The sequence below is a fragment of the Emydura macquarii genome, unplaced genomic scaffold (assembly GCF_026122565.2).
Source record: "Emydura macquarii macquarii isolate MOO-44397 ecotype Brisbane River unplaced genomic scaffold, CSIRO-AGI_Emac_v2 contig_2768, whole genome shotgun sequence".
Classification (NCBI taxonomy): domain Eukaryota; kingdom Metazoa; phylum Chordata; order Testudines; family Chelidae; genus Emydura; species Emydura macquarii.
Genome location: NW_027132905.1, coordinates 18421771 through 18449013, shown reverse-complemented (window position 1 = coordinate 18449013; position 27243 = coordinate 18421771). Strand labels below are relative to the sequence as shown.

Here is a 27243-nt window from a genome sequence, read left to right as displayed (position 1 = left end):
AGGCTTCCAGTTAGGGACTAGTCTCCACGCTGTAGTTGAACTTGGAGAAACACAGTGTTTTACAAGCACCTTCGGGGCTAAGTGGCAAAACCACTGAAATGTAAGCAAACTCATTTGGCTATTGAGGACATGCTACACTGCAATTAAAAACCCACATCTGACCCATTCAGCTGACTAGAGCTCGGCTAAGGGGCTGTTTAATTGTAATGTGGACATTTGGGCTCGAGATGCAGCCCGGGCCCTAGGATCAAGGTGGGAGGGTCCCAGAGCCTGGACTGCAGCTTAAACCCTTAAACCAGTTAAACAGCCCCACAAACCCAGCCCCACAAGCCGGAGTTAGCTAGCATAGGCCAGCTACAGGTTAGTGTAGACATAATCCTAGTTAGTTTATCTGAGAGGTTATAGGTGCTACAGAGAGAACTGCATGATGGAATATAACTGTATCCTGCAGGCCATCAGAACATGCTAATTGCCATTTCCCCATAGGCTGCAGGTATTCTATAATATAACCTGTATTCTTTCCCTAATAAAAGGGCTAAAAGGAACTGGTTCCAGAAGGCCTGGTGATGATGTTCTACCTTGATTAATTTTTCACCAAAGTAAGAAGCAGCAATGGAGGGAGGATTTATGGAGAGAAGATGGGGAAATGTGTAGGACCCCATTTGGGCTAGAATTGACTGGATGCAGACTTGAAAGGGATTCTACTGGTCCAATAAAGAGATTAGAATAAATTTCCTCTGAGGCAGCCAGATGGCCTGGGAGGTGGATATGGAGCTTCAGGACACTTTTTAAAACCCAACCCTGGCCAGCAGTGACTGGAATGTAAACCTGATAGATGTGTCTTCTGCAGGTCTCCCTACTTTCCTTTATATGTGGAGTGAATGGATGCTCTGAAGTCTGTTTTATAGTCTTGAATCCTTCATGCTGGCCTTTACATTCTGTTTGGTAATGGGGCCTCAGATTTTGTGTTGATGCTATGTTAGAGGTGAGGTGTTTCTCCCTGTCAGTCTATCTGTAGTTTGAACCATGGCTTTGCATCACTTTGCCAAATCCTCACATGTATGTGCAGGTTGCTTCTCAAAGGTGCCAGAGTGTCAATGGAGCTCCATGAAGAACCAAAACCTATGGCTCAAAATGAGATCCTCCAAAAAAGCAGAGTTTGTGGTGCCTATGAGATGAAAGACAGGTAGCCTACAAGCAGGAAACTATGTAATGAAGAGGGGAATCATGAAATATCTAAAGCGAGGTCATAGGGAATCCATGGCTGAAAAAAAAAAGAAAAGAAAAGAAAAAGAATCAGATATGTACAGCAAAGAGGTGTGAGAAATCCTGACATTTTGTGGAGATACAGAGTACCAAAAATAGGTGTTTTAGGACAATGAATATGAATGAAGCTAATGAGACATCACAGTTTATTGAAATAATGTCTTACATGTCAAGTGTCACCTAACTTCATTGCTGCCACTGGCATTGTTTGCTTTTGCACAGTTCTGCTAAAGGATGTGATCTATCACTCTGGCTACATCTTCACTGACGGCAGCAAATTCGCCACCGTCAGATCGATTTCTCTGGATCGACTGAGCAGTCAGTGAAGACCCACTCAGTTGATCCAGAAATCGACGTATTAAGACCACCTTCTCTAGTGGCGTAGCGCTGCGTCGACAGGAATGCGGTTCTCGTCGGCGCAGTGCAGTGAAGACGGTGCGCAGAAGAGAAGCAGAGAAGTTGATGGGAGTTACGCAAATTTTTTGCATAGCTTGCGTAACTCCGGTCGACTGCTGCCGAATCTCGGAAGTAAGTGTAGATAAGCCGTCTGTAATGCATCTGATGTCATAGCAATGAGAGGTGAAGCTTTCGAACCACTTCTGGATGAGATGCTCCAGTCAAGGCCTGGCTTGCTCGATGCCCCAAGAAGGCTGTAGAGGAATTGTCTAACTTAGAAATTACAGTATATATTTACTTTTGGCTGGGTGTAATTGTTTGCCATTTTTATTACCATTCCGGATAAGTTAACTTTTTTCTTGTTATCTTCCTAGGCGCCAGAAATTCTAAAACAGAACTTTTCCTGGATTTTTGTTCCCCTGGGCAAGGTGGTATCCCCCAACCATCTCAGGCTGCAAGCTGCCTCTGATGTGGTGGCTGTGATTATGAAATGGAGAATTTGGGGAGGTACTATGCAAATGATATGGACTAATGTGATGTTTAGTTTAGGTTTCTTTGGTCAGTCTGGGTTTCCTCCTCTGTTATTTGGAGAGAGAGATTTTTTTCTGCACTAAAATGACCAAGATTCCCTTTTGTAAATGTGAAAAGCTAAATAAGCAGTGAGGAATCTTTTCTTTGGAAAGTTGTAAGGAGTATCCAATCTATACAAATGACAAGTGCTTATAGCTCAGTCCAGCAACGAGTGGCATAATATCAAATTTCAAGGCTTGCACAGCTGACTAGAGAAATCTTGTTAAAATGAAATTCAATTATTTAAGGAGCTTAAATGATTATCAGAGATCATACAGCTTTTGTTAAGAACCAAAAGCAATAAAAAGAAATGTCAGTCTTTCAAAGCCTCGTTAACGGCTTTATAGGAATGAAATGCTGGCTGTGTTGAACCTTCTACCATCAGCTCTGAAAAGTTTTCAAAAGTTGATAGATATTATTTTGGTTTGGTTTTACATTGCATGAATCACTTGGTAAGCTAAATGTACAAGGACACTATCAAGCAGTTAGGCCCAAAATTCTGATTTGTAATCAACAATAATTTACAAAACCTAATGTGACCCGAAATGTTTTTATAACATTCTACCTCTGCCTTTCTTCTCCCTAAAAAAATGAAAATGAAAACTTACACAATAGAACCCCATGCAGTCATCTGCACTGTGGGAAACCCAAAAAGAGCAAGTGAAAAGCAAAATTGTCCTGTCTAGCTTCCTTTTCTGAGCTGAGTAAAATACAAAAAAAATAAATGAACAGCAGAAAGAGTGGAAAGGTTTTTAAAATCCTTTCTATTTTAATAAGCAGTATCCCTATAAGAGGAAATTGCAACTGAATAGGAGCAAGATTGGGTCATTTAAACACAACAGGAGATTTGCCATTGAATTCAATGGGATCAAGATCAGACCCAAGGTGCTCTATATTAAGTCTGTTTATGTACTTATATGGCTCTCATCATTGTAGTATATGAGCATATGGTGACCTAGACACAAAACTGCCCTTTCTTTGCTCACTGAGTTAGAGGATATTTGGCCCAACTACAGATCACATCCATCCTCATCAGCCTAATGAGGGAATATACATACTCAATGAAACAAAGGGAAGCAACTCTCATGGGAGTCAACATTGTTAAAACAGCTGTTAAGTGTTATCAGCACATCTGTTTATGGTTCAGCCTCTGTTTCAGTATTCACAAAAATGTTGCTAAAAATTCCTAATAAGGGAAGCCTCAGGTCAGAGGAAGGAGTAGAGACCAATTGTCATGGTTTGTACCACTTTATGTAAAAATTCACAGTCATTAGTTTCATGATTCACACTTAATTGCAAGAGATGAAAACAACTTCCAAACATGGCTTAAAACATACTAGAAAATGTCCTCAGAGATACCCCAGTTTATGATACCATGTTATCGAGCTGAAGGATGCAAACCAAAGTGGGACTCTCATATAACTGCATCCTTTTGACTTTTCCACTTCCGATCTCAGTGACAAAGCAGAAGTCACTAGAAATGCAATGTCACCCCAAATACTGCCAAAAGCACCAAGTGGGTTTTACTGAAATTCAGCATATTTGCTCTCAGGTCATGAACCTCTAGCGGTCAGTGCTCTTTTGTGCAATGCTGTTCATGAAGGATCTGGAGTGATTTATGGGTTTTGCTTTGGAAACCAGACCCTTTGGTTGCCTGTAAGCTTACAGGACAACTATTAATGTGCTGGAGCATGAAGAGTGAGCCCTGACCATTGCTGATGTATTTAAACTTTCAAAATATAACATGGTAAAAGATGGGGGAGTTTGGCCACGTTGTTTCACTTTCATCTTTAACTTATGATGAGTTAAACTATTGTGGGAGATATCGCCCCAACGTGCACACGCATGCACGGATGGGACAGTAGGCAAGATGGTTTTCCTGGAATCCTAATGGGATATTAATAAACAAAAGCAATGAACAGATGGGAAGTTACTTTGTTTTTTGACACTGTTTTCAGTTTCTAAAGTGCTAGTGTTCAGTGAAGTACACCAATAGGTAAGGTTTTACAGGCAAAAACAGAAGCAGCTGATGGTACCCTGGAGAAGTAAAATAAAATCACACTTCCTGTTGAAGACACACACACACCCTCTCTACTTATACATACTGTCTATACACATGTGTTTGGCTGCTCCACAGCCTTTCCATCTGAGCTGAATATTTGGCTGAGCACTGCCTTTACAGGGCCCATCCCTGCTTTGGGCACAAATTTCTGCAGCATCTCTGGCAATAAACTTGGAACACTGATCTCCCTGCCGTGGTTGGACCATGCCAGTACTCTGACATTTGGCTGCCTGTGACTGCCATCCTGGCTGAACTCCCTCCTCGCACCACATCAAGCATGTCTAGATCGTGTGCAGGTTCGTGTTTTCAACTGGATTAAACACCAAACAACTCAGCTAAGATCAGCATCTCTGCCCTTCTGCATGCAGGGGACAGTGTTTAGAATTCGCTCATTTCAACAGCCATGTTTCTTCTGCTGTCGACTGTGCTGTTCAGAGTGTCACAGATGGTCTTGCAGTCCCCATTGCTCGAGGCTTGGCTGCCAGCAGCAATATGTCCATTGTGCTCTGTTGGGAGCTTGAAGGTGAAGAGGCTGTAGAGGTCTTTTTGCCTGCTGCCTTCCTGTAGGGGGCTCAGGAAGGAGGTGGAGCTCTTCCACTCCTGGAACGTGTACATTTCCGTGTGCGGATGAGTGACTTTGCTCAGGTAGCCTGGGCTAGGGGAGGCTGAGGATAACGTCCTCTGACTGCCACTTAGGAAGCTCCTGCTGTCTTCCAGTGAGTCCTTGCGGGAGTGTTCGAAGGAGCCTTGGTTCCAGTTCCTGTAGTTGTAGGCCCACCACCCCAGCCGCTTCCGCCGATGGCACTGGCACTTCAGGATCCGTATAAAAGCCCTCTTGAACTCCTTGCTTGAGCAGGGGTAGATGATTGGATTCAAGCAGCTGTTGAAGTAGCCAAGCCAAAAAATTATCTTGAAGATGGTTTCAGGTGGCTTCAAAGCAGAAAACATAGATCCTATCAGAGAAAAACAAGCAGAGAAAGTATCTGAGATAACTGGTCCTGACTGCCTGTAATAAAGAGAATAAGGTGAACCCATGATGTTGGTGGATGTTCTTGTTAGGATGCCCTTGCCACTTCAGTTAAAGTCCTCCAGTAAAATTAAGACCAGACTTTGACATTCTTGATATTTCTAAGGTACAAAACTCACCCCAAGAACTTCTTTTGGATAAAGAAGCCTGATTTTCTTTTTTCATCATGCAGCTACAAAAAGGTGCACAAGTTCAATTTTAATCCCCCCAAACCTCTGTATTATTGTTATTTATTTATTTCTATTGCAGTAGCAACTAGGGGATCAGGGCCCCATTGTTCTTGGCACTATAAAAAACTCAAAGAGAGAATTCCTGTTCCAGAGAGCCCTTTGTAGGTCACCTTCAATAGGGAAAAGACCAGTTTATATTCACAAGCTCCTTTTTTGCCTGTCCTCCTGGGGTGTGTCTGTGCTCAGACATAATTTGCCATTTCCACAAACTTGCTAGGGCAGCCCTAGGATCGGGAACTTGTTTTCTCTTGTCTTATCTAAGTCACCAATAGGAAATATTATTCAAAAGATACAAAATCTATTTGTCTGAAATCAGCTAATGTCACACAGGTCTGCATAGAGCAGGGCTTCTCAACATTTTTATAGCACAAGCAGAGGGATTATCTCATGAACCCTTCCCCTTCCATTCACTAGCACATTATTTCCCTGAAGCAACTATTGCAGTTGCTTACACAGAAAACTAATATTAGCAAAGCATTTAGTGTATTTAATGCATTAATTCAAAAAAATGAAATTTAACAAAATGGAACAGTCTGAAAGAATGCCTGAAGGTTCTGAGTTAAAATTATGGGCATCTTGCACACATTTATCTTTCTAGCCGGAGCAAGCTGAGCGGGTGGATTCAATGTGAGAGTTTAATTTCAGGAATTGGGACTAGATTCTAGGCCTTTTAAAAATGGAGAGATGCATTTGAACCCACGTGTCAAGGCTCTGAGAACAGAATCCTTGTGTTTTGGAGCAGTTTCAGATTATCTGAGCTATGAAAGCAGCTGAGTCAGCAATAACTATCAGACTGCCTTACTGGGGAGGAAGGGATGTGACTGTAGGCATATTTCCCCATCTATCACAGCAATTCAGAGGATGTGTTCTAGGCATCAAAGCTATGCAAAATCCTGTTTAATGGACACAGCTACATCCTATTTAGTAGGGAAACAGCTGTGTCATGCAGATAAACATAGCTGCTGCCTTTCCAGTCAGAATGGTGGGCTTCATAGTAACTACAAGGAGCTGAGCAAGCTTAACTCCGATGGAAGCCAGGGAGAGATAAGGACATGCAACAGCTCATACCTCAGCCTGCCTTCCTCCATGCACCAACCAGCATGGCTGAACTGGTGCAGAAGGGGAAGTAATGTGCTATTAATACTGACAAACTGGAGATTAATTCCTGCTTCTGCCCAAAGCAAGGGGGAACCAGGGAGTCACCATTCCTTCCATGGACTGCTTATTGGGCAATGCAGCTAAGTGCTAGCTCTTTCTATGGCTTAGAAGTAAAGTGTTTACCTAGCTCTGAGAGTTTAAGTGGAATTTAAAAGGTGCATAGTGCTTTGTTCATGCCTTCTGCAGTGGACTGCATTTCAGTGCACTCCATAGGTTGCACAAACCAGTCTCTAATCATTGTGCTGCCCCTAATAGTCTGCAGGCCTCTCTCTCCCATTGATACAGCTCCCAAAGCTCAGCCCTGATTTTGTACTGCAGGAAGTGAGGAGTGCAGCACAGGGTCTAACACTGGAGAAAGTGTGAAAAGTACCCAGTAGATTTCTGACAGATAAACCAAACTAATGCAAGCGTGTCAGTTGTGTCTGCTTAGCATTAAGTACTTCTTAAGGAAAGTCAACAAACATTCATGTGGTTCTAGGGAATAAACCATGAAAAGGGTGTGAAATCCTGAAACTTGATCCAAGCTTATAACTCGAGCCAACATGGGCAAGATATGCCAAGTCCTCCCATACACTCAGTCGCAAACTCTTTCAGGATTCATTTTCTAAACAAGAATTACAAATATTTTCCTTTGGATTTGAAGAAAAATGTCTTGTGATTGTACTGCACAAATATGAAACAACTAGTCTGGGGGTCATCCTTTAAAGTGTTTCTATTTTGTTTTCCAGAACCAGCATAAAATATAGATGAGCTCAAGATAGTAAGGACCAAAAGGACCAATGAACTAGCTGAAAACCACATATGGTTGTGCAGCTCCTAAATAAACATTGGCTTTCCCCCCCCCAACAGACTGGAATATATATATATTTAATATTGGAAGCATTTAGAATCTAGAAGACATTCCTCCCCCAGATTTTAATGTTTTGGGGCAGGACAAAATCTGGACATAATCCATTTGACAGTGTCTTTTTCTGTAAATAAAAAAGTAATAGTTAAAGAAGGAAAAGTTGCTGGAAAGACTTTGCCTATGGATGAGTGAAGTAAGAGATGTTCCACAGAAGAAATGAGTGGTTATACATATGAGGGAAGATAAGTGGGATGTGTCTGCATATGCTGTCTTGCATATAAACAGAATACAACACAACACAGTGAGACACAAAGATCAAAGTCTAAAACAAAGCACTGGAAAAGATTAAAAAATCAAGTCCTGAACAAAGATGGGTAATATTGTAAGAGCTAGTGGAAATGTGTATAGTATACAGTTAAGAAAAGAAGGTAACAGACATGTCTCTCACACACTTTCAGGATAATCAAGTTTTCAGGTGTTTACTAATGACATCTCCAGTCAGTCAATTTCAGAGTTCTCATCTGTAAAAGGACAACTTCATAAAGGTGCAGAGAATTACTTCATAACATCCCAGGCTGAGAGAGGTAGCATGTGTTCATTCCTGATTCTTTAAATGTCACTGAGCCTTGACCGATAATTTAAAAAGTCTACAAAGCAACTTCAGTACTGCAGTCCATCAATAATCGAGTGCTTGGCATCAAAGATCTGAAGACATATCAATGTGGAAAGCAGGATTTTGGACTTAAAAATGATCTGCATCTAGCAACATTTAAAGGAGAGTTTGGCATATTTCTCTATTGCTTTCTGAGTAGTATGGGAACAAGCTTAAAGATAGGTATTTAAAATATTGGTGACTAAAGGGTTATGTTTCCAGATTTCTTTCTTTCTTTTCTTCAGCTGTTGCAAACATGAACAAAAATAACTGTGACTACACCTATGGAGATAGCACACAAAGCCTAGAATTCATTACGTGCACTATAGTGTCCAAGATAATGCTTTTTTGAACAAAGGGATACTAATCTGACAAGTGAACATCCTTTGAGCTATTATAGAACTATAGGCTAATAACTCTTTTTTAGGCAGTTGTATTAAAAGAATGATTTCTTATCTCAATAAATCAAGCCTTACAATCATATAAAAACAGCTCTGGAGGCTAGAGAATTTCACTTAATATGTAATGCAGGATAACTGCATAGTTTTAAAAACGTATTAGATATTAGGATAATTATGTTGAAGGTGAACTGGCAAACAGAGAAGTTATCATACTGATGGAGAATGAACAAGTTCCTGAATAGAAACGTAACTATTTCACTTTTACACAGCGCTTTGCATCTGTAGGTCAACCCAAAGTGCTTTATACAGGAGAGTCAGCTGCAGCATCCATGTTTTACCACTGGGGAACCTGAATTACAGGGAGGCAAACTGACTTGCTGAGCCAGGAATTGAACCCTGCTCAAGGCAATTTGTTGCCCTGGGCCAGTGGTTCTCAACCTATTTACCATTGCGGGCTGCGTATACAGCTCTGTATGTGTTATGTGGGCTGCATCCACACAATATATATACTACCTGTATGGCCCTGAGGATGTCACATGGGCCATAGCTGTATGCTGATTGGTCTGCAAGTGGCCCGCAGGTTGAGAACCACTGCCCTAGGCAAACATGCTGCAGTCTGACACTCAGGCATTGGCCAGGGTACTCCCCAGCCGATAGGGGGGCCAGGCCGGGCACTGGCGGTGAGGGACTGGGCCAAGGGAGCCAGGTGCAGGGCCAGGCCTCATGTGGAAACCCCCACTGTGTCCAGTGAGAAGAAGCCTGGCGCTGCCCCTGTGTGAGGGGGATCATAGCCATAGCCTGGAAGCCTGGCTGCGGCTGCTTCCTGCTCCTAGGAGTCTGACTGGCCCAACTAGCCTTATCTGCCACAGCTGCTGCTTAGGCATCTGAGTAGGCAAAGAGCATCCTGGCACTTTATGTTCCCTTCAGGGCTTTAGAAAGTATCTCAGATTTCACAACCTCTCCCCTTCTGCGTGTGGGATCCCCAAAGACATCAATAGGAATTTCCCACAAAGATAGGAGGTCTTTTGTTATTAGGAATTTGAGTTTGATAGGCGCCTTTGTATAGACCACCTCATTCTAAGCGTGCAGACCTTGGCATAATTTGGCCACGGTTGCATAGAGCTCCTTTGCCATTTATTCTACAACAAAGATAGGAAAAAATATTTTGATTAGCTAGTATATTTTTAACATCTCCCCTTTTCCCTCCCCTTTCTTGGTACTAACAACGACACCTTTTATTTAATCGTGCACACATGCCTTACCTCGTAATTAACTTGCCAGGAGCAAACAACTGTGGGCCATTTTGATACTTTGATAAAATAATAAAACTAATCCTACCAGTCTTCAAACATCAAACTAATATTTCCACCTCTAATCTCTAGCTATTTTCCCATCACAGTCTGATAAACAGATTAAATATTTCCCAGTCCTGATTTAGATTGCCTTTCAAAATAGCAGAAAAATGTCACCTATAATTATCTCGTCAGTGATTTATTCCTGATGGGGAAGCCAGAATAACTCCCCCACTCTAAATTATCTGTTTCCTGGCACTTCATGTTCAATAACTTTCCAGCTAGGGAATGTGTTTTTTTCTTCTCTTTTTATTTTTATTTATTTGTTATGGTTTGTATCGTGATTCACTAAATATAGCACTGCATATGATTTACTTCTGTCTACAGCCTTGACACCTTCGCCTTCTAGCAATTTTGCAAATCCCTTTACTCAGTAAAAATGCAGAGCAGGAAATATATCAGGAACTCATTCAGTCTAGTAGTTTTTGATGGCATTTGAAAAAAAAATCATCCCTAATCATTACCAACTATACACACCAGACATGACAAAGCTATTCAGTTTGGAACTAGACTGAGCAAAAATGAATAATGTAATTAGGAATTAAAAAAGTATTTTGTCTAGTGAAAACTAATTTCAATTAGAATGTCATTAGTGTTTAAAACAGATTTTAATGAACTATTTATTACAGTCAAACTATGTAAGTCACCTTCAGTGAAATCAGTGAAGGTTGTAGAAACAATTTATGGGATTAGCCTGCCATTGCACATTTTGAAGCATATCAGAGGAGCACATCACTGGGTTATTGAAATGAACCTATTACTAGCTCCAGGGTGAGTTTCCCATCAAGGGCTTGATCCTGGAAAACACTGAACTCTAATAACGTTTTTGTTATGTTCTACCATTTCTATAGCAACCAGGGCTCAGCTCCTGATAATGGCCCAGTCCTACAGTTTGTACACACCATAGCTCCCGTTAACATCTGGGATTTTGCCTGAGTAAGGACTGCAGGACTGGACTCAGGGTTGTGCAATACAAAACACATCTTTCTCTTTTTTGCTCTTCTTTTTCTTACCTGATCATGTTCTTCCTTTATTTTTTTCCCAGATGGAAAAACAAAGCATAGAAAGTAATTCAGTGCACACAGCAGAACACCCAGCCTTTCCCTACGGCACTGCTAAGAAATAGCTAGTGATGGACTAGAGCTGAAACCAGGGTGCAAATACCTTCCAACACTGGGAAAGTTTGGATGCAGGTCAGAACTTTGTGGCCAGTCCCATCTGTATAATAAGCCAAACTAACCCTCCAAATCTGAGAATTCGGAAACAATCAGGCTCAAGTCCTACTCTAGGGATCTAATCCATAGTGCATTGATTCAATGGGAGTCTTTGAATGAGCTTTGGACTTGAGTGGGCTTTGGATCAGGCCCTAAAACGGCAGGGTGAACTGTAGGAAGATCCGCTGGATTTGCCAAATCTTGACACACTTACATAACCAAATTCCACATTGAGACAGTTCAAATGCAGCCTGCTACAGAGGAGACACATACACCATAATCTCTCATATTCTTTGTTGTTTTCCTTTACTCTAAAGTAAAAGCAATTAACATTAAAAATACTCCATGTGTGGAAAAATAACACAGACCAGCTTTAAAACCATTGCTGTTCAGACTCATCAGTAGTCTGGCCTGTTAAAAGAAAAGCCAGGTATATAACAACAACCACCATTGTTATACTCTGTGTCATCCATTAAAAGCTAGATCTGAGTATTTCCAGAGTAGGGATAATCACAACTAGAAAAACAAAATTCTTTGTGGATCCACTGACACCTTAACTAGCAGACTCCTAGGAGGGGTATTTCTTCTCCAAGCTCTAGATCCATTCTCAGCAGCCTAATATGGCATAAATATTTGCTCAATAGTTTTCTGCTACCTCAGTCCACCAGCAACTAAATTAGGTGTGACAGAAAGATGGCAAATTTAAAACTCTTCATTTAAGTACAAAGGATAAGTGCGAGTCTTATGCTAATGGATACAATACATCTCAGAGGGTCCTGTTCTCATTTTTATAGGAAAGAACTGAGCATAAATAGCCAATCCAAAGCAAACAACCCTCAAACAGAGATTTTAGCTTGTCAAGGAGGACAAGCCAGAGACTCCATGAAGCTCATGAGGGTCCTTGCTATAGCTATTGATTTTATATGCTTAAAGTGCTCAGATGCTACAGTGATGGGCAGGAATTTAAACCCCTAAGATAAGATAGAAGATAGGACATGTTTGCTAAGGAAATGCCATTGAAGTTGGCTTTGATATGTTTGTGCCAAGCAGCTGTTTATGCCATTTCCATTCACGCAATGGGAAATAAATTGCGAACACCATATAAATCAAAACCATCCATCATTTCTGACATCATGGACCTCAATTGTGTGGCTACATTTCCTTTCATCTCTCCTTTGTGCAGGGAATATATTTTACTTCTGCTGCGATGGGTTTGAAAACCAGGCAGCCAATGGGCACATATTAATTGATTTACACCTTGGTGTAATGTAAGTAGGTTGACAATCTTCATGCGGGGGTGTTCTCTGAATATAGATTTGCAGGGAGTGATTATATATTTCTCATTTGTGCCCAGCCAGTGGGAAACTGCAAACCACTTTTATTCCAAATTACTGGCATTCTCCTCTTTTCCTTTCCTCTTTATCTTTACCTTCCTCTGGTGTTTCTTTTTCTCCTTTCTCCATTTTTTCCTTTCTGTCACCTTTATTCTTTTTCCTTTCTTCTTCTCTTCATTTTTGTCATTTATTTCTTCTCTTCTCTTCTCTTCCTCCCTCCTATCTAGTTTTTTTTAACATCTCCCCAGTTTTCTATTTTCTAATCACCCTTTTCTCTTCACAGTTTATGATTTTTTATTAGCCCGGCATGCATCTTTAATTACATGTTGAAGTGGTATTAAACACATAGGTTCATTATTCATTAGTACAGTAGAAACACCTGCTCTGTCCACCCAGATGAAGTCTTGGAGATTTATCTTTTTTCTATTTTGGCAGATGTATGATCAAACAGTAACTAAGTTTTGATGGATGAGTTGTAGGTGCTCAGGTCCTCATCTAGCTATTACTGATAAAAGGGACCATGTTAAAAAAACTCTTATGAATTGGGTTTCATATACACAGGGACCCACTTAAAGGAAAGTCTGTCTGTTGTCATTTATAGGAACAAATGGGAATCATTTGTTCATATGGAAGCAGGATGATGATCTGGAATTGCCATTCTGGTAATAGTGCACTTCTTACAGTGAAATGTAATGTGAAATGATAACTTGATAGTGAGAAGATTTTACCGGATAGTTTTTTATGTTTTGATTTGTTAAAAGACTAAACCAAAGCACTCAATACCATTTAGTAGATATCTGAGTGGCAATGTAAGTCCCATATATGCTCATTTTTAGCAAAATGAAAAACGAAGAATTCCAAAGTTTCAAACACTGTTCTATAGTTCTATAGACCAGGGTTCTCAACCTTTTTCTTTCTGGGGCCCTCCCAGCAGGCTACAAAAATTCTAGTGCCCAGTGGGGACTGGCACTTCGGGGGGATGGGGCTCTGGGCTTTAGCCATGAGACCGGGAGTCTGGAGGCTTGAGCCCCATGGGGCTGGGAGGCTCAGGGTTTTAGCCCCATAGGGCACCAGGCTCCCAGCTTTTTGGGGGACGGCTCAGGGCTCCACTGGAGGGCTTGGGGCTTTAGCCCCATGGGACGGGGGCCTCAGGGCTTTTGCCTTGTGATGCTCCTGTCTTTAGCCCTGCGGAGTGGAAGTGGGAGGGGGAGGGCCTTTAGCCCCACGGGGCACTGGGGCTTTAGCCCCACAAGGCAGGGGGGGCTCAGGGTTCTCCCCCTGGGGTGCTGAGGTGTGGGGCTTTAGCCCCTGGGGTGCTGGGACTTCCTGCAAAATGCAGGGGCTTGTGGCTTGCGGACCCCCTAAAACAACTTGTAGGCCCCCAGGTGGGCCACAGACCCCCGGTTGAGAACTGCTGCTATAGATAACATGTCACCTTCTTGTGTGAATGTCATAAAGCAGGACTAGTTGTGGGGTTAGTTACTACTTATTCTGAGCACGGGTAGTAGAATTTGATCATAAGTTATTAAACATCCAGTGGTGTTGTAGGACAGGTGTAGGAAATATAATCACTAGGTTGCAGAGAGACTGAGAATGGAGCTGAGCAGAGGAGGGAAATTCCATTTCATGAAGGATTTTGAAAGTTGGCTGCATTCCAAATTGGAAAGACACCTGTACATTCTGAAATTCTCCATGGAAGAAAATAAAAAGTTATCATTTCAGATCCATCAGCATGTAAGAGAGAATACAAAATTTAAAAGAATTGAAACAAAAAGTAGCTTCAAAACAAAAAATTGAAATTTTTCCCTGATAATGCTGCGTGTTCCAGAAGAGAGACTTGTCCAATGTCACATAATGAGTAACTCTCAAAGCCCAGACTAGAACCCTACTCACTTCTTTTCCAGTCCTCTGCTCTTTTTACTATCTCACGCTGCTTCCCTTAATAGGGATCAACTAAAAGCCAAATTTTTATTACTGGAGTTACTTATGGCATTATGCTAGTAGTGAGAAAAACTTGGCTTGTATGTGGTTGAAAGTCATAGCTTCCTATCTGTAAAAGGAAATGTTAAGCTAAGTAGAAATAAAAGGTTAAACCACCACTGCATTTGCCTAAGGGTAAAGGGCAGACACTAAATGTGTGTGGTAATTAGGTTCTTACTGGATAAGTGAGAAGCATGGAAACTAGCTATTACCAGAATATATTACCAGAATGGTTGTGAGGACTGAATTTACTGAATGCAGGAAGACACTCTGAACTTTGTTAGCTTGCTGTAGTCCTTGTTACACTGTACTTGGCCAAATCAGCATGCCAAGGTTTTAATGTTAATTAGATTTCTGAAGTTCCTGATATTTTTTTGTCTCCAACGTTCAATATTTGTTTACACCCCCTAAACTTATTAAAACAGAAAAAAAAAAAGCCTAGTTTCCAAACATTTCATAATTGACGTCACAGAGAGAGGCTCTGTTATCTGTCTCAGGGGGTTATGAATGATGCATACTCATGTTTCCATCCTGTTACAATTTGGAAATGCAATCTGTGCAAACCAATAAACATTGTCAGCATCATTAAATGGCTAATAGCATTTACACACATAGAGCCTGATCTGTATTCCTTGCGCACGCAAACTCCCCAGGGAATTCAGTGGAAGTACAGGGTGTGCAGGGAATGCAGAATCAGACTCTGAAAGGCACATCTCTGTACCAACACCTTGGTAAATAGGATAAAAAGCTCTGGCAAGGGTATTCCCTGCCTCTGGCAGCCTGGAGTAGCTTTGCTTTTTGTTCTCTTAGCTTAATTAAAATCTCCATATTCAGATGCCTTCTCTTATCGTCCACCTCATCTATGTGTGATTAATGGTGTGTCAAATTCCAAGTGAACAACTCACCCTTGCAAACACAGTATGATTTCATTCTGTTCTATTCAAATCTGAGATCCGTTTTAAGGCTCAGGCTCTAAGGACTTGTCTACTGGCCAAAATAGGACCCATACTTCTAGCGAAGTTTCACTGAAGGATGCAATAGTGAAAGCTGTAGTGTAGGCAGGGCTCAGGCCTTTTTACCAGTGTGTTGTCTAACTCTGCTAAGAGCAGAGCCCTGTCTTCACTTTTCAGTAGTGGCTGACATGGTCCTTATATATCCTATGTGCTGCAGGCAGTAGTAGTATGGAGTAGATAAGGTTCTGCTCCCACCCATCTATATCTTTAAGGGTTAGTTCCCCTGCCACTCACCCACTCAGTCCTAGCATGTAATAGAGGCACTGGGAATGATCAGTGATAACCCTTCTAACATGACAGAGAGTCACTGGCTGGCACATTCCATGATGCCATCTAGAGACTGGGGCCATCTCTCAGGCCCCACCCTGCAATCCATTACCCTTGGGTGGCCAACACTCCTTTGTAGATCTTTAGAGGAAAGATGCTGTCAAACTACAAAGCATTACTGTTATAATACAAAGCTTGAAATCTGAATTTAAGAATGTGATGGTATAATAGCCCATTTGAAAATAGGTGCTCAGAATGATTTGGCAACAGGGAGAACAATGGGAGCTTTCTCTTATGGGGTGAAAGCAAGAAAGAAGCCAATATCTTAACTAAAATACTACTTGGAATTCTTTGTGCCCCATCTATAACATTGTAACTATCAGCAGAAACACAGGACATTTTTTGGATAGCAGAAATTCTTTCAAGTTCATTCTCCCTTTTATTTAGATGCTGTCAAAACAGTATTTAAAAATGCATACAGGCAAATTCAAGAAAAAATCTAAACACAAATAAAAATCTGTCAGCCAGATCCTCAGCTGGTGTAAATCACTGTGCCTCCACTGAAACCAATGGAGCTTTGACAGTTTACGCCAGCTGGGAATCTGTGCCTTTATGTTTAAGTTGTCTTCCTCTCCCATTATCAAGACTTTCATTTATGGTATTTTTATATTTTAATATAATGTTTTTAGGGCTCAACCTTGCTCCCGTTGAAGCCACTGGGTGTTAAATGGGGACAGGAGTCTGTTCATATTTTTTTTGGCCAGAACAAAACAGTTTTGCAGCTGGCTAACTGGATAGGATATGGCCAGGACTTGTACTTGTTTTGCAAAGGATTAGTTGATTAAGGAAAAGCTAATCTAAGTCTGCTGACATTTCATTTATTATATTTATGCATTTTCAAGTACTGGGCTTGCTTTATAAACTGTTTTAAAACTTCTTATTCTTGGTTTATGGCCTAAACATACATTCTTGGATACCTTGGTAAAGGATAAACTTCTAGTGGGGGAACCTAATAGCAGAGCTATAGAAAGGTTATCTTGGCTTCCACTCTAAACTCGGATATTCTCACCTTGATGATCATGGCTCTTCAATTAAGCATCACAAGTACAATTTAGTGCACAGATTTTTAGGGCTCAGTCCAAAAACCATTGAAATAACTGAAAAAATTCCGGTTGTTTCAGTGGGCTTTGGATCAGATCCTTTGTTTAGATGCTGTTGAACCCTGTACCTAGGGTAACCAGATGTCCCAATTTTATATGCACTGCCCGATATTAGGGAATTTCTCTTACATAAGATCCTATTGCCCCCCATCTCCTGTCCCAATTTTTAAGACTTGCTGTCTGGTCACCCTACTTGTACCCCATGCCCCTGACCTTCATTTAATAGATTTGTCCATTAAAAAGCACCTAGCCCATAAAGCTAACTATTGCCCAAATCCTATAGGCACTTGTGCATGTGTCTAACTTTACTCACATGAATAGTCCCACTGAAGGCAATGGGATGTGAATAAAGTTACACGTGTTCACAATGTCTGCAGGATCAGGATATTTGTCCATTGCTCTGCTGGATGTTGATAGCAATGTTCCCCACTTGAAAAATCAGTTCCTTCCTCCGTTTAATTTTAATAGCTGTGAGACTTTCTATAGCTGCCCGTGGGTTTAATCCCCATATTTCTTCTTTGAATCTTCTGGTTCAATAAAGTATGAGATATATTTCTCTGTTGTTACGATATTGCCCTAGAAAATAAGAAGCTATCCACATTACCTCACTTCTTGAGATTTGTTATCATTTTTGCTGAGACCAGTTGGCATCACCAGAAATCAGTTTCTCTTGTCCTGTGATGTCTGTTTAGAATTTGTAGTGTGTGGTTATGAAGTTTGTCTTTAAGTGACTAATTTTCTCAACACCTTTCTTTGTATTCAAGCTGTTTTTTGTATTTTACTTGCATATTTACTTCTGTGTGATGATGTCTTTTAATATTTGCCTCTGTTTGCTACCTAAACCTCCAGATATAAGTTAGTAAATAAAAGAATCCAATCCCCTGATGTTCATACAATTTCAGGTGCTTTGACAAACAGCTTGCTTTGAAAAGTAAAACACGGCAAGCAAAGTAACTCATTGCTTTGGGTATTTTGGATGAAATTCACCCCTGTGCATAAGGGTCTGAATAGGACTTAAGTGGAACTTGAGTGATGCAAATTCATTGCAGCACAAAGCCTCATTTTGAGAAGGGCAAGAACTCCATACGTGACAAATTGTGCTGGGCCTCTGCAGTAACTGTCCAGCCTGATCTTTGGTCTCGTGCATTGGTCAGAGAATAGAAAGAACTGTTTCCTCCTGCAGTTTGTACTATTGAAGTTTGTGCCAAAGTTCTGGGCTGAAACTGAGCATATGATTAAATTGCTTTATATACTTAAAGTGCTGAAACACTATAAAACGCTGAATGGCAACTTGAGGGCACCAGTCTTAAACAGCTAGGTTAAAGAGGGTTATAGGAAGAAATAGGCCTAAAGTCTTTAGGAGCCAATACACTCAAAGTCAAGACTAGACCTAAAACCTTTGATAATATGTGATTTCCATGGAAAGATATGGGGCCCGATCCTCAATTCCTGGTGCACCCAGAATGCAGAATCAGGCCTCAAATAACACAAACCTACATTGTACTTATATATTGGTTGCCTGGAGGACCCCTAACATTATTACTTATTGTCAGATTTAAAAAGCCTACTAAAAAGACTTTTTAAAATAGTCATATGTCTTGGTGTTTTCTTTTACAAATTCTGGTCTTTTATGCTGCTGCCACTGACATCAATGGAAATGTTGCATCTGATTTCCGTGGTTGCAGGATCAGAGTTTATTTAAGCTTGCAATGGGTAGACCCTTGTACTTGTGTGGAGCCCCAGTGAAGTCAAGTTGCAGGACTGATGTCTTACATGTTAATGCATTTTTGGTGGAGGTGGTGGCTCTTTTCCTTGCATTGTATGTTATGTGTTGTATAAACTTTAAGGCTGGGCTTTTCAAAGGACCCTGCAGGTGTTGGGTGCCAAACTCTGATTGGTCAAATTGCAAGTTGGACACCTAATTCATTTACACTCCTTTGGAAAGCTCTGCCTAATAACTCACCAGATAGAAATAACACCAAGTTGCAACTTGTAGCCCTGCTGTACCATATATAGCCTTTTCATCTTGGATGCATTTCTTTTTATACATGTAATGGCTCAAAATTGGTTCCACCTTATTTAAAAGAGAGAGTCTTAATAAAATAGATCACAAATGGTTTCAGACTTCTTTTCACATTGCTCTAGCTAAAATGTGTCTGTTTTTATATGATGTTTTTTAGCAGTGTGTGTTTAATATGGCCCTGGTGCCTTTGAATATTTTTGGGTGGAAAAAAAGAAATGTTTATTTTGAACTAACCAAGATATTTACATTTTGAAATTATGTTGCTGAATTGGTAGAGCTACCAATTGCCTTGACAGCATATATGCCTTCATTTTATTCATTATACTGCACTGTGCATAATATGGAATAGCAGGATAGTTGGCTACATAAACCGAGTGTTTATAAATATGCACAACAGGGATAAAACGTAGGCCTTATTTCCATGAAAGAACAGGTACCTCATGGGAAAAAACACTTTGCACATTATTTTGTTTGGAAACAATTCTGCTGTATCACCATATTTTTAGTGCTGGAAGCAGCATGGTCTATTGGTTAGATCTGGGTGTGGCTGTCAAGCAATCAAGGTTCTGTTCCTGATAGTGACAGGTTGTATGATGTGTAACAAATGACAACCCCTGTGCCTTAATTTCCCTGTTTGTGGAAGTAGAAGTACAGTACTTTTCCACCCTGCTAAAGAGCTTTGAGATCTTTGGTTGAAAAGCACTATGTAAATGCGAAATCTTATTTCTCTTCCCTTGTTCTTTATGACAAAGAGCACACTTATTAAAACAAAATCTTTTTTCTCAAGAATTCTTATGATCCTGCTGCATATTCCCGCCTTCTATCCCCCCGATGCCATAATCCTTTGTTTGGGACAGTACAACAGGTAGCTGTGGAAATTTTTTCAATGTCACAACCAAAGGATTAGAACTTTAACTGGGGAACAAGCAGCAGGAGTTGAGGAACTTTTTGAGAGGATAAGAACTTATTTACATACAAGCGGAATCATTTGTCAAGGCAATATTTTTCAATGTCCCAGGATTCAGGCATAACTTTACAGTTATAAAAAGTGTTTCAAGATGCATAGGATGAGATTCTGATCGCTCTTATGCTACTGCAAATCCTGAATGGCTCTATTATACATCCATATATATTGTGGGGTCATGGCATCACTGATTATGCATCAGGAGGGGAAAACAAGATGATTGCAAAGGAGTGTGTGTGTATATATGACTAGAAATAGTGGAATGGACTTAAGAAAGGGAAAATGTAGGCTGAACTATAAAGACTAGATTAGCCTAACAGTAGAAAATGTACCAAAGGTAACAATCCTGCATTAATAGGGATGTGGCCAACATAACAGGCCCTTTCCATCTTTCACTTCTATTCATTTTCAGAGCACTGTAGATGTGCTTTTAGCCATGTGTTTTTATTAAAGTTGAGGGAAGTTGCACTATGAAACCTCTAGATATTAGTCCCCCTCCATTCCAAGTGTCTGACAATGAATAAAATATAACTTCCACTCAATATTGCCATTGCAAAAGATTTGGGTGGATTAGGACAAATGTGTAACATCTGGAGACTTCGGAATGTAATCTGACCACCTATGGAAAGTCTTCTGAAAAATGTTTAGTTCTATTGAGACTACAATGTCAAAATGAAATGTTGTCACTGCAGTTAACTAATCTTTAAAAAACTCCAAAAGAAATTAGATACAAAACAAAGAACACATTAGTATAAAATTAGGGTCCTGAATTCAAGTAAACCAAACCAAGGGAACTTTGAAAAATATTGTGCACTTTACAAAGCCTTATTAAGTGGCTTTTTCTCTTTTTTTCTGATCAAACATTATTGGACTAGTCATGTGTTAAGAAAAGCTTTCTCCTTTCTAATCACCCTACGTTTTGCACCTCCTTCATTCAGTGATCCTGAATATGAATGACCATCCATCAATATGGAGCAAATATGTATTGTCAAACAGATAGGATTGTGACATCTCTGAATGAATTAAGGAACAAGAACAGGTGAATTAGGACCCGATAAACTTCTATTTCTGGAGACTAGCAACAACTGAAAAAGTAATAGAGGAAAAGTACACAGCAGTTAAATAGGCTTGGAAAACATATTTTCTGGGGATCAAAGCACTGATCAAGGATTTGGGCTCCTGGAGTAGGCTGACAGAGATATGAGACTGCAGACAGGGAAGACTGTATTGCTATTTTAATGTATTGATGAGTATGTACACTCTCTAATAGGAATGGATACTGATGGCAAAAAGCATCTCATAACTGACCTAAATAGCAGCACTTTCACTATCCCAATAAAAGGCCCAATCCAGTGAGATGCCAAGTTCTCTCAACTCCTCATTGTTCAATGGGAGTTGTGGAAGCTTAGCACCTGGCAGGATCAGGCCTTAGAACCCCAAGAATAGCTGTTGTCAGCCGTACAGCTTCTCCTCAGCCCCTGCTTCCAACTCTGAATCTCAGTCTCCAAACACATAGCAGTCCTCTATGTTGAGACTTTTTGATCAGTTACCCCACTTGCAACATCTTAGGCTCACGGTTGAGACAACAGGTGAACTGATGTTTTAAATTTCCCACTCAAGTGTCTTAAGCAATAGTTCATTAGCCAGCCCATAGGTGAGTTGGGAGTCTGCCGCGGCTTTTAACCTGTCTCAAGGCAAAATGAAGACATGTCAAAATACTGCCTCTTTTGACTCTATATCTGTAGCACTCTTGTTACAATGATTTTGGGGGTAGGTCCTCAGCTAGTGCAAATCAGCAAGCAAAGCTATTGACTTAAAAGGCTGCACTGATTTATGCCAGTTGAGGATTTGGCCCTTTACATTTAAGTTAGTCAGGATATAGCAGGTTCCTTCAGCAATCTAAGTACAAAGTGACTGAGCTAAATTACTTTATCAGAAGGTCCCGAACCACTGGATTCTGCTACATAGCTTTGGTGATTCTTTAGATCTAGACTGTAATGTTGTACTTTGTATTGTGCATAGCATATTTACATCTACCCTGTGTGGATGAAATATGTATTTTCCAATGGTGTGTAGCATTATCTAGTGTGGTGAAACTTTCTCTGCCAGAGCACAATGTTTGACACAAGGGGGCCTGAGTTCAGAAGAACTTAACTTAGAATCTCCCTGCTCTTGTGGGTTTGTCACATGCGTAACTTTATATTTATGCAGGTTTTTATATATTTGATTTTAGACACATCGAGCCAGATCTTGGAATTATCCTGATTTTCACCAGCTGGGAATCTAGCACAAAGATTTTGCAGGCAGTTTAGAGAGAATTTGTTCAGTGGAAGTCAGGGGACTGTAGGTGAAACAACTTCTTTAGTTTACCACAAGAACTGGATTAGAAATATCTTTTTTTTTTTTTTTAAACACAATGATTAAGTAAATACATGACACAGACCCCAGAGACAGCTATTTTTCACCTCCTTTCATACTTAACCAGTGGCATAATTTGCTTTGCATAACAGCTGATTTTAGACAGAGATTTTAGAGAACAAGTTTTAAGAATTCTGTGCTAACAGGTCGTGAGATATTGTACAGTAATGTTGATTCAAGGTGGTGAATAACATTAAGGACAAAAGGGGAGAATGTCAAAAGGATTTCAGGAATGCAGCCCTGTGTAAAGATTATGTAGAATGCTTTGGTAACATTTTAAGTTAACTTACATAGTTTAGAGCATTTAAAAATGAAAGAATTGGTAGCTGAAAGTTTTAGCTGTAGCTTCTTCAAGGGTCTGATCCAAAAGCTCTTTGAAATCAATGGGAGACTTTCCCTTTGGTTCCGACCCCAAAAGCAGAGATTCAGTTAAGTCACAGCATTTGGATCCAGAAAAAGATTTTGAACACCCCAATAGTTTAGACTTGTTTGGATCCAGAGCTTTGGATCAGGTCATTTCTACTAAAAATATTACAAGCTGACAGCATAACGTTAAAATGCTTCGTATGACATCTGTATATGCTGCATGCATCTATTTAATACATGACTTTTGCTATTCAGCATGCTATAAAAGTGTCCATAAAACATTTAAAAATAAAACACCTATAAATGGAACCTTAATATAAAGTGTTAAGAAAAAATATGTGAAGGTTTTATACATGTGCCATCTGTCTAATGATAAGTTAGCTGATTTCCTGCAGGCTGCACACACTACAAAGTTTTTGCCTAACTTTCAGCAACAGTGTCAGATTAGATAGATAGATAGATCTACAGCATAATTTCCCTCTCTCTGCATTTCTAATGCATCCATCTTTATGGTAAATAGACACCATTCAGCTGATTTTTGTCTGATATTTCTGTAATAAACAATTGACCCTCATCCCTTGATCCCCAACTTACCTAAAGGCAGAGCTATGAAGAAAGGTAGCCAGCACAAGATAAACATGCCAACTACAATTCCCAAGGTCTTGGCCGCCTTCTTTTCTCGAGAGAATTTAAAAAGTTTGAAGGCTATGGAGTTCCTGGGGTGATGCCCCTTGGCCTTGGTGCTGTTGAAAGTGTCCTCGTGAATGTTCCTGGAGTGAATCCTTAACGTCAGCTCCTTGGAATCACACATTTCTTTCATGACCCCAGCTTCCAGGTTTTTAGTTGTCCTTTTGGCCACTATGTAAACTCTGCAGTACATCACCAGGATGACAATCAAAGGAATGTAAAAGGACCCCAAAGAAGAAAACAGGGCATAGAAAGGTTCTTCAGTGATGCTGCACTCTTTATCGTCCTTGGGTGCTGGTTCCTTCCAGCCCAGCAGAGGCCCAATGGAGATTACCATGGAGAGGACCCAGACACTTAGGAGGGCAAGAATTGCTTTCCTTCTTGTTACCAAAGTCGGATACTGAAGCGAATAACTCACCCCTATATATCTATCTATAGAAATTGCACACAGGCTTAAGATAGAAGCAGTACAGCACATCACATCAACTGCTGCCCAGATATCACAAAATATCCTCCCTAAAACCCAATAGCCAAGAATTTCTAGTGTAGCAGAAAATGGAAGGACAGTAAAACTCAGCAACAAGTCTGCTATTGCGAGGTTAACTATGAAGTAGTTTGTAGGGATTCTTAAATGCCTATTGCAAGCTACAGAGAGAATTACCAAGATGTTACCTACTATTGCAAAGAGTATGAAGGCACCTAGGACAAGCCCCACAGTTATTGCCCTAGTGATATCCAAGGCAGGTACATTCAGATTGCTTGCTGACTGATTTGAGTTGTTTGCAGTGAGACTCCCATTACTTAGTACAGAGTCATCCAAATATCCAGGTATTGATGAATTGTAGTTATCATCAAGGTAGGTATTCATCTTAAAAATCATCCTCCATAGCAAGTTGTAATTGGATCCCCTGGGCAATGAACAAAAGTGCTTAAGCTGTGTTGAAAGTTATCTCTCCACCCAAAAACTTGCTGCAAGGCAAAGTCCAGTTTCAGCATGAGAACTCATCTCCACTGTAGGTTACGAGCCACCAGCATGCAGAGTTTGCACAGCATGAAATCCTCTGAAGCTTGTCCAAAAGTAATAGGATGCTCAACTTGGTTAATTTTCTCCGTCAATTCATTTAAACAGAAATTAGCAGATGGAACTCTTGGACTGAGTCTTAGAGTAGCTGTTTGGATCATGAAGGCTCTGAAACAAAAGGCAGTTTACTATCCTCTCTTGTGCCTTTGTGGCTCTGTTGGAAGGATGCCCCTGCCTAGCTGTTATGACATGCGTCTCCAAGAAGCATTTGTAAGCATTTAGGCAGCTCTGCATGGAGTGGCTGCCTTTGCTTACACTGGCTGCTCTAATGACATCACTGGAGCCCTGACACATAACAGCACTAGAGGGCAATACAGTTTAAGTTAAAACTTCCAAATCGAAATTTCAAAGCTAAACAAATGGAATCTATCAATCTTAATTAAAGCATTTGTTACATAGAAATCTGGATCGGAAACCTTAAAAAAACAAAACAAAAACAGTTTCATGTTATCTGAGAAAAATACACTCAGTGAGATGTGAAGAAAAAGCAATTGCAGTACAAAATGATCTAGCATCCTAGCGTTTTCACTCATTAAATAAATATCTTGTAATTTCTTTTGTAATCAAAAGGAATCAGATGCTCTTTGACAGAACTAATGACCCTCCACCTCGTAAAGATGAATGCATGGATTTGGGAAATGCATCGTTTACAGTTTTCACAGTAAAATATAGACAGATTTAGTATTCAGAAGTGAAATAGAACTGTGCCTGAGTTAGTTCATTTCAAAGACTGTTTTCTCCTGTAAATTAGGAAAAAAGTGTCAGATGATGAAACTCAAAATCTGTGTCAAGATCTTTATGATGGTTCTGTATTGTATTATTCTCAACATGTCTTGCTCTTTAGACCCCAGTTTTGCAAGGTGCTGAGTGCCCTCAAATACATTTGAAATTAATGGGGATTGATGGTGCTCAGTACTTCTTAGGAGGCATTCAATATGCTTAAATACCTTGCTGCATTTGTGCCTTAGACTGTGAGGTCTTTGGGGCAGGGACTCATTAATATTTAGGTGCAGTGCAGTGCAGTGGATGCTTATAGTGCCAGATAAACAAGAATTTGAATAATAAGTGATTTGTGGTGAGCTGTGGAATCTAGAATTCTAATGTTGGTGAAAGATCTTTATTCTGAAAACTGTCACCGCCTAATTTTGTAGAGCTTTGGATCAGCAGATACAGGGAAGTCCTGCAGCTTCACAGCCTAATACCATTAAAAAGTAAAAGCAAAACATTAGCGAATCATAAAGCTGCCAAAATACTTTTCTCCACTTTCTGTCGTTTAAATTATATCCTACAGCTGTTGTCTGAAGAACTCTGAGTTACCATATATTGGTTTTTCTGTTACAAAATGTACCATGTTTAAAATAAAAAGGTTTATTTTTAATAAGGCTCCGGTGAATGAACAGGGACATTGTTTTGAAAGACATATTTTGTAAACAAAAACTCTGGTTGAATTTTATTTCAGAAAGTGTATGGCAGATGTTGGGCTAGTTGCACAAAAGGGAGTTAGGCTTAGCATTGCAAAGCCTAACTTGAAGTGCCTTTCCACCTAGTGCAATCCATAGCCTTGAGTCAGGTGCTCAGGGTCCCTATACAATGCACAGGGAGAGTTTGGTGTCTAAGAATGGGATACATAAAAGCCAGCATGCTGCACAAGGAGCCACCAAAGCTAGCCAATAGGAAATGTCAAGGAGAGAGGTGTGACCTAAGCCCCACCCCTCCCAGGAATCACCTAACTCCGGGTTGAAAGGATGACCCCTCTCCTGGAGGTAGGCACCCAAGCCAGGTCCTTCCTTTCTTGCAAAAAAGACAAGAAGGTGGTGCCCCCGTGTACCCACTATCCTCGAATGGATAGAGCACTCATCCAGGATGTGGGTGATCCAGGTTCATGCCCCCCCTTCTGCCCATGAAGAGCAGGAACTTGAACCCAGGTTTCCCACCTTCCTGGGGTGTATCCTAAATCCTTGGGTTACTTTGTATAAAATACATCCATATTCATTGGAGCAGGGACTGGAACCTTAGTCTCCCACATCCCAGGGGAGTGCCCCTACTGGGCTAGACAGTCGGTCTCACACTCTCACTGGGTTAGACAGTCGTTCTCTCTCCAGCGGTATTTTGTGCAGGGCTTGATCCTGTAGGCCTATTCTAAAGAGCACCCTGAGCATGCCTACACCCTGGGCCCCCCTAGCCTGGGGGAATACCTTCTTGGAGATTCTTGCTGGGACTTAGGCAGGAGCCAGGCACTGGCACCAGGACTTAGGCAGATTGTAGCCCTTGCTGCCGGACAGACTTACATTTTTTATTTATTCCCCACATTTGCTCAGTTTCACTGGAATCCCATATCATTTCTCCCAGGCTTGTATGTGATCTCTGATTCTTTTCCCCACCATTTGTCTTGTTCATTTAGATTATAAGCTCTTCAGAGCAGGGATGTTCTCTTACATTGTGCATAAACAGCACCTAGTATCATGGGGCATCGCTCTCGTAATAATAATGAAATTGGCACAGAAACAGTAAAAATCAGTGTAGAAGGAGGAGAGGTCAAACCAACAATGTTGGTGATGGAGTGAGTTTGGTCTAGTGGTTAGAGCAGAAGACAGGACTATTTTACTGTATGTTCTGCCACAGACTTACTGTATAGTTTTGAGTGAATCACTTGACTGCTCCTTGTCTCAGTTTAATCATCTGTGTAATAATACTTACCAACCTCGGTAACTTGTAAGGCTTAACTAATTAATGTTTTCAAATTACTTTGAGATCTTGGAAGACAGATGCTATAAA

At 40.5% G+C, this 27243-nt stretch overlaps 1 protein-coding gene across 1 annotated transcript; it reads right to left on the bottom strand.

Annotated features, from left to right (window-relative positions):
• Positions 1 to 4672: 4672 nt before the first annotated feature.
• ADRA1B (adrenoceptor alpha 1B) lies at positions 4673 to 24267 on the bottom strand. Its single transcript, XM_067566455.1, has 2 exons — positions 23295 to 24267; positions 4673 to 5247 (listed from the first exon to the last, which is right to left on the bottom strand). The coding sequence occupies exons 1-2, from the start codon at positions 24265 to 24267 to the stop codon at positions 4673 to 4675; spliced, it is 1548 nt and encodes a 515-aa protein (XP_067422556.1).
• Between the last annotated feature and the right edge of the window lie 2976 nt (positions 24268 to 27243).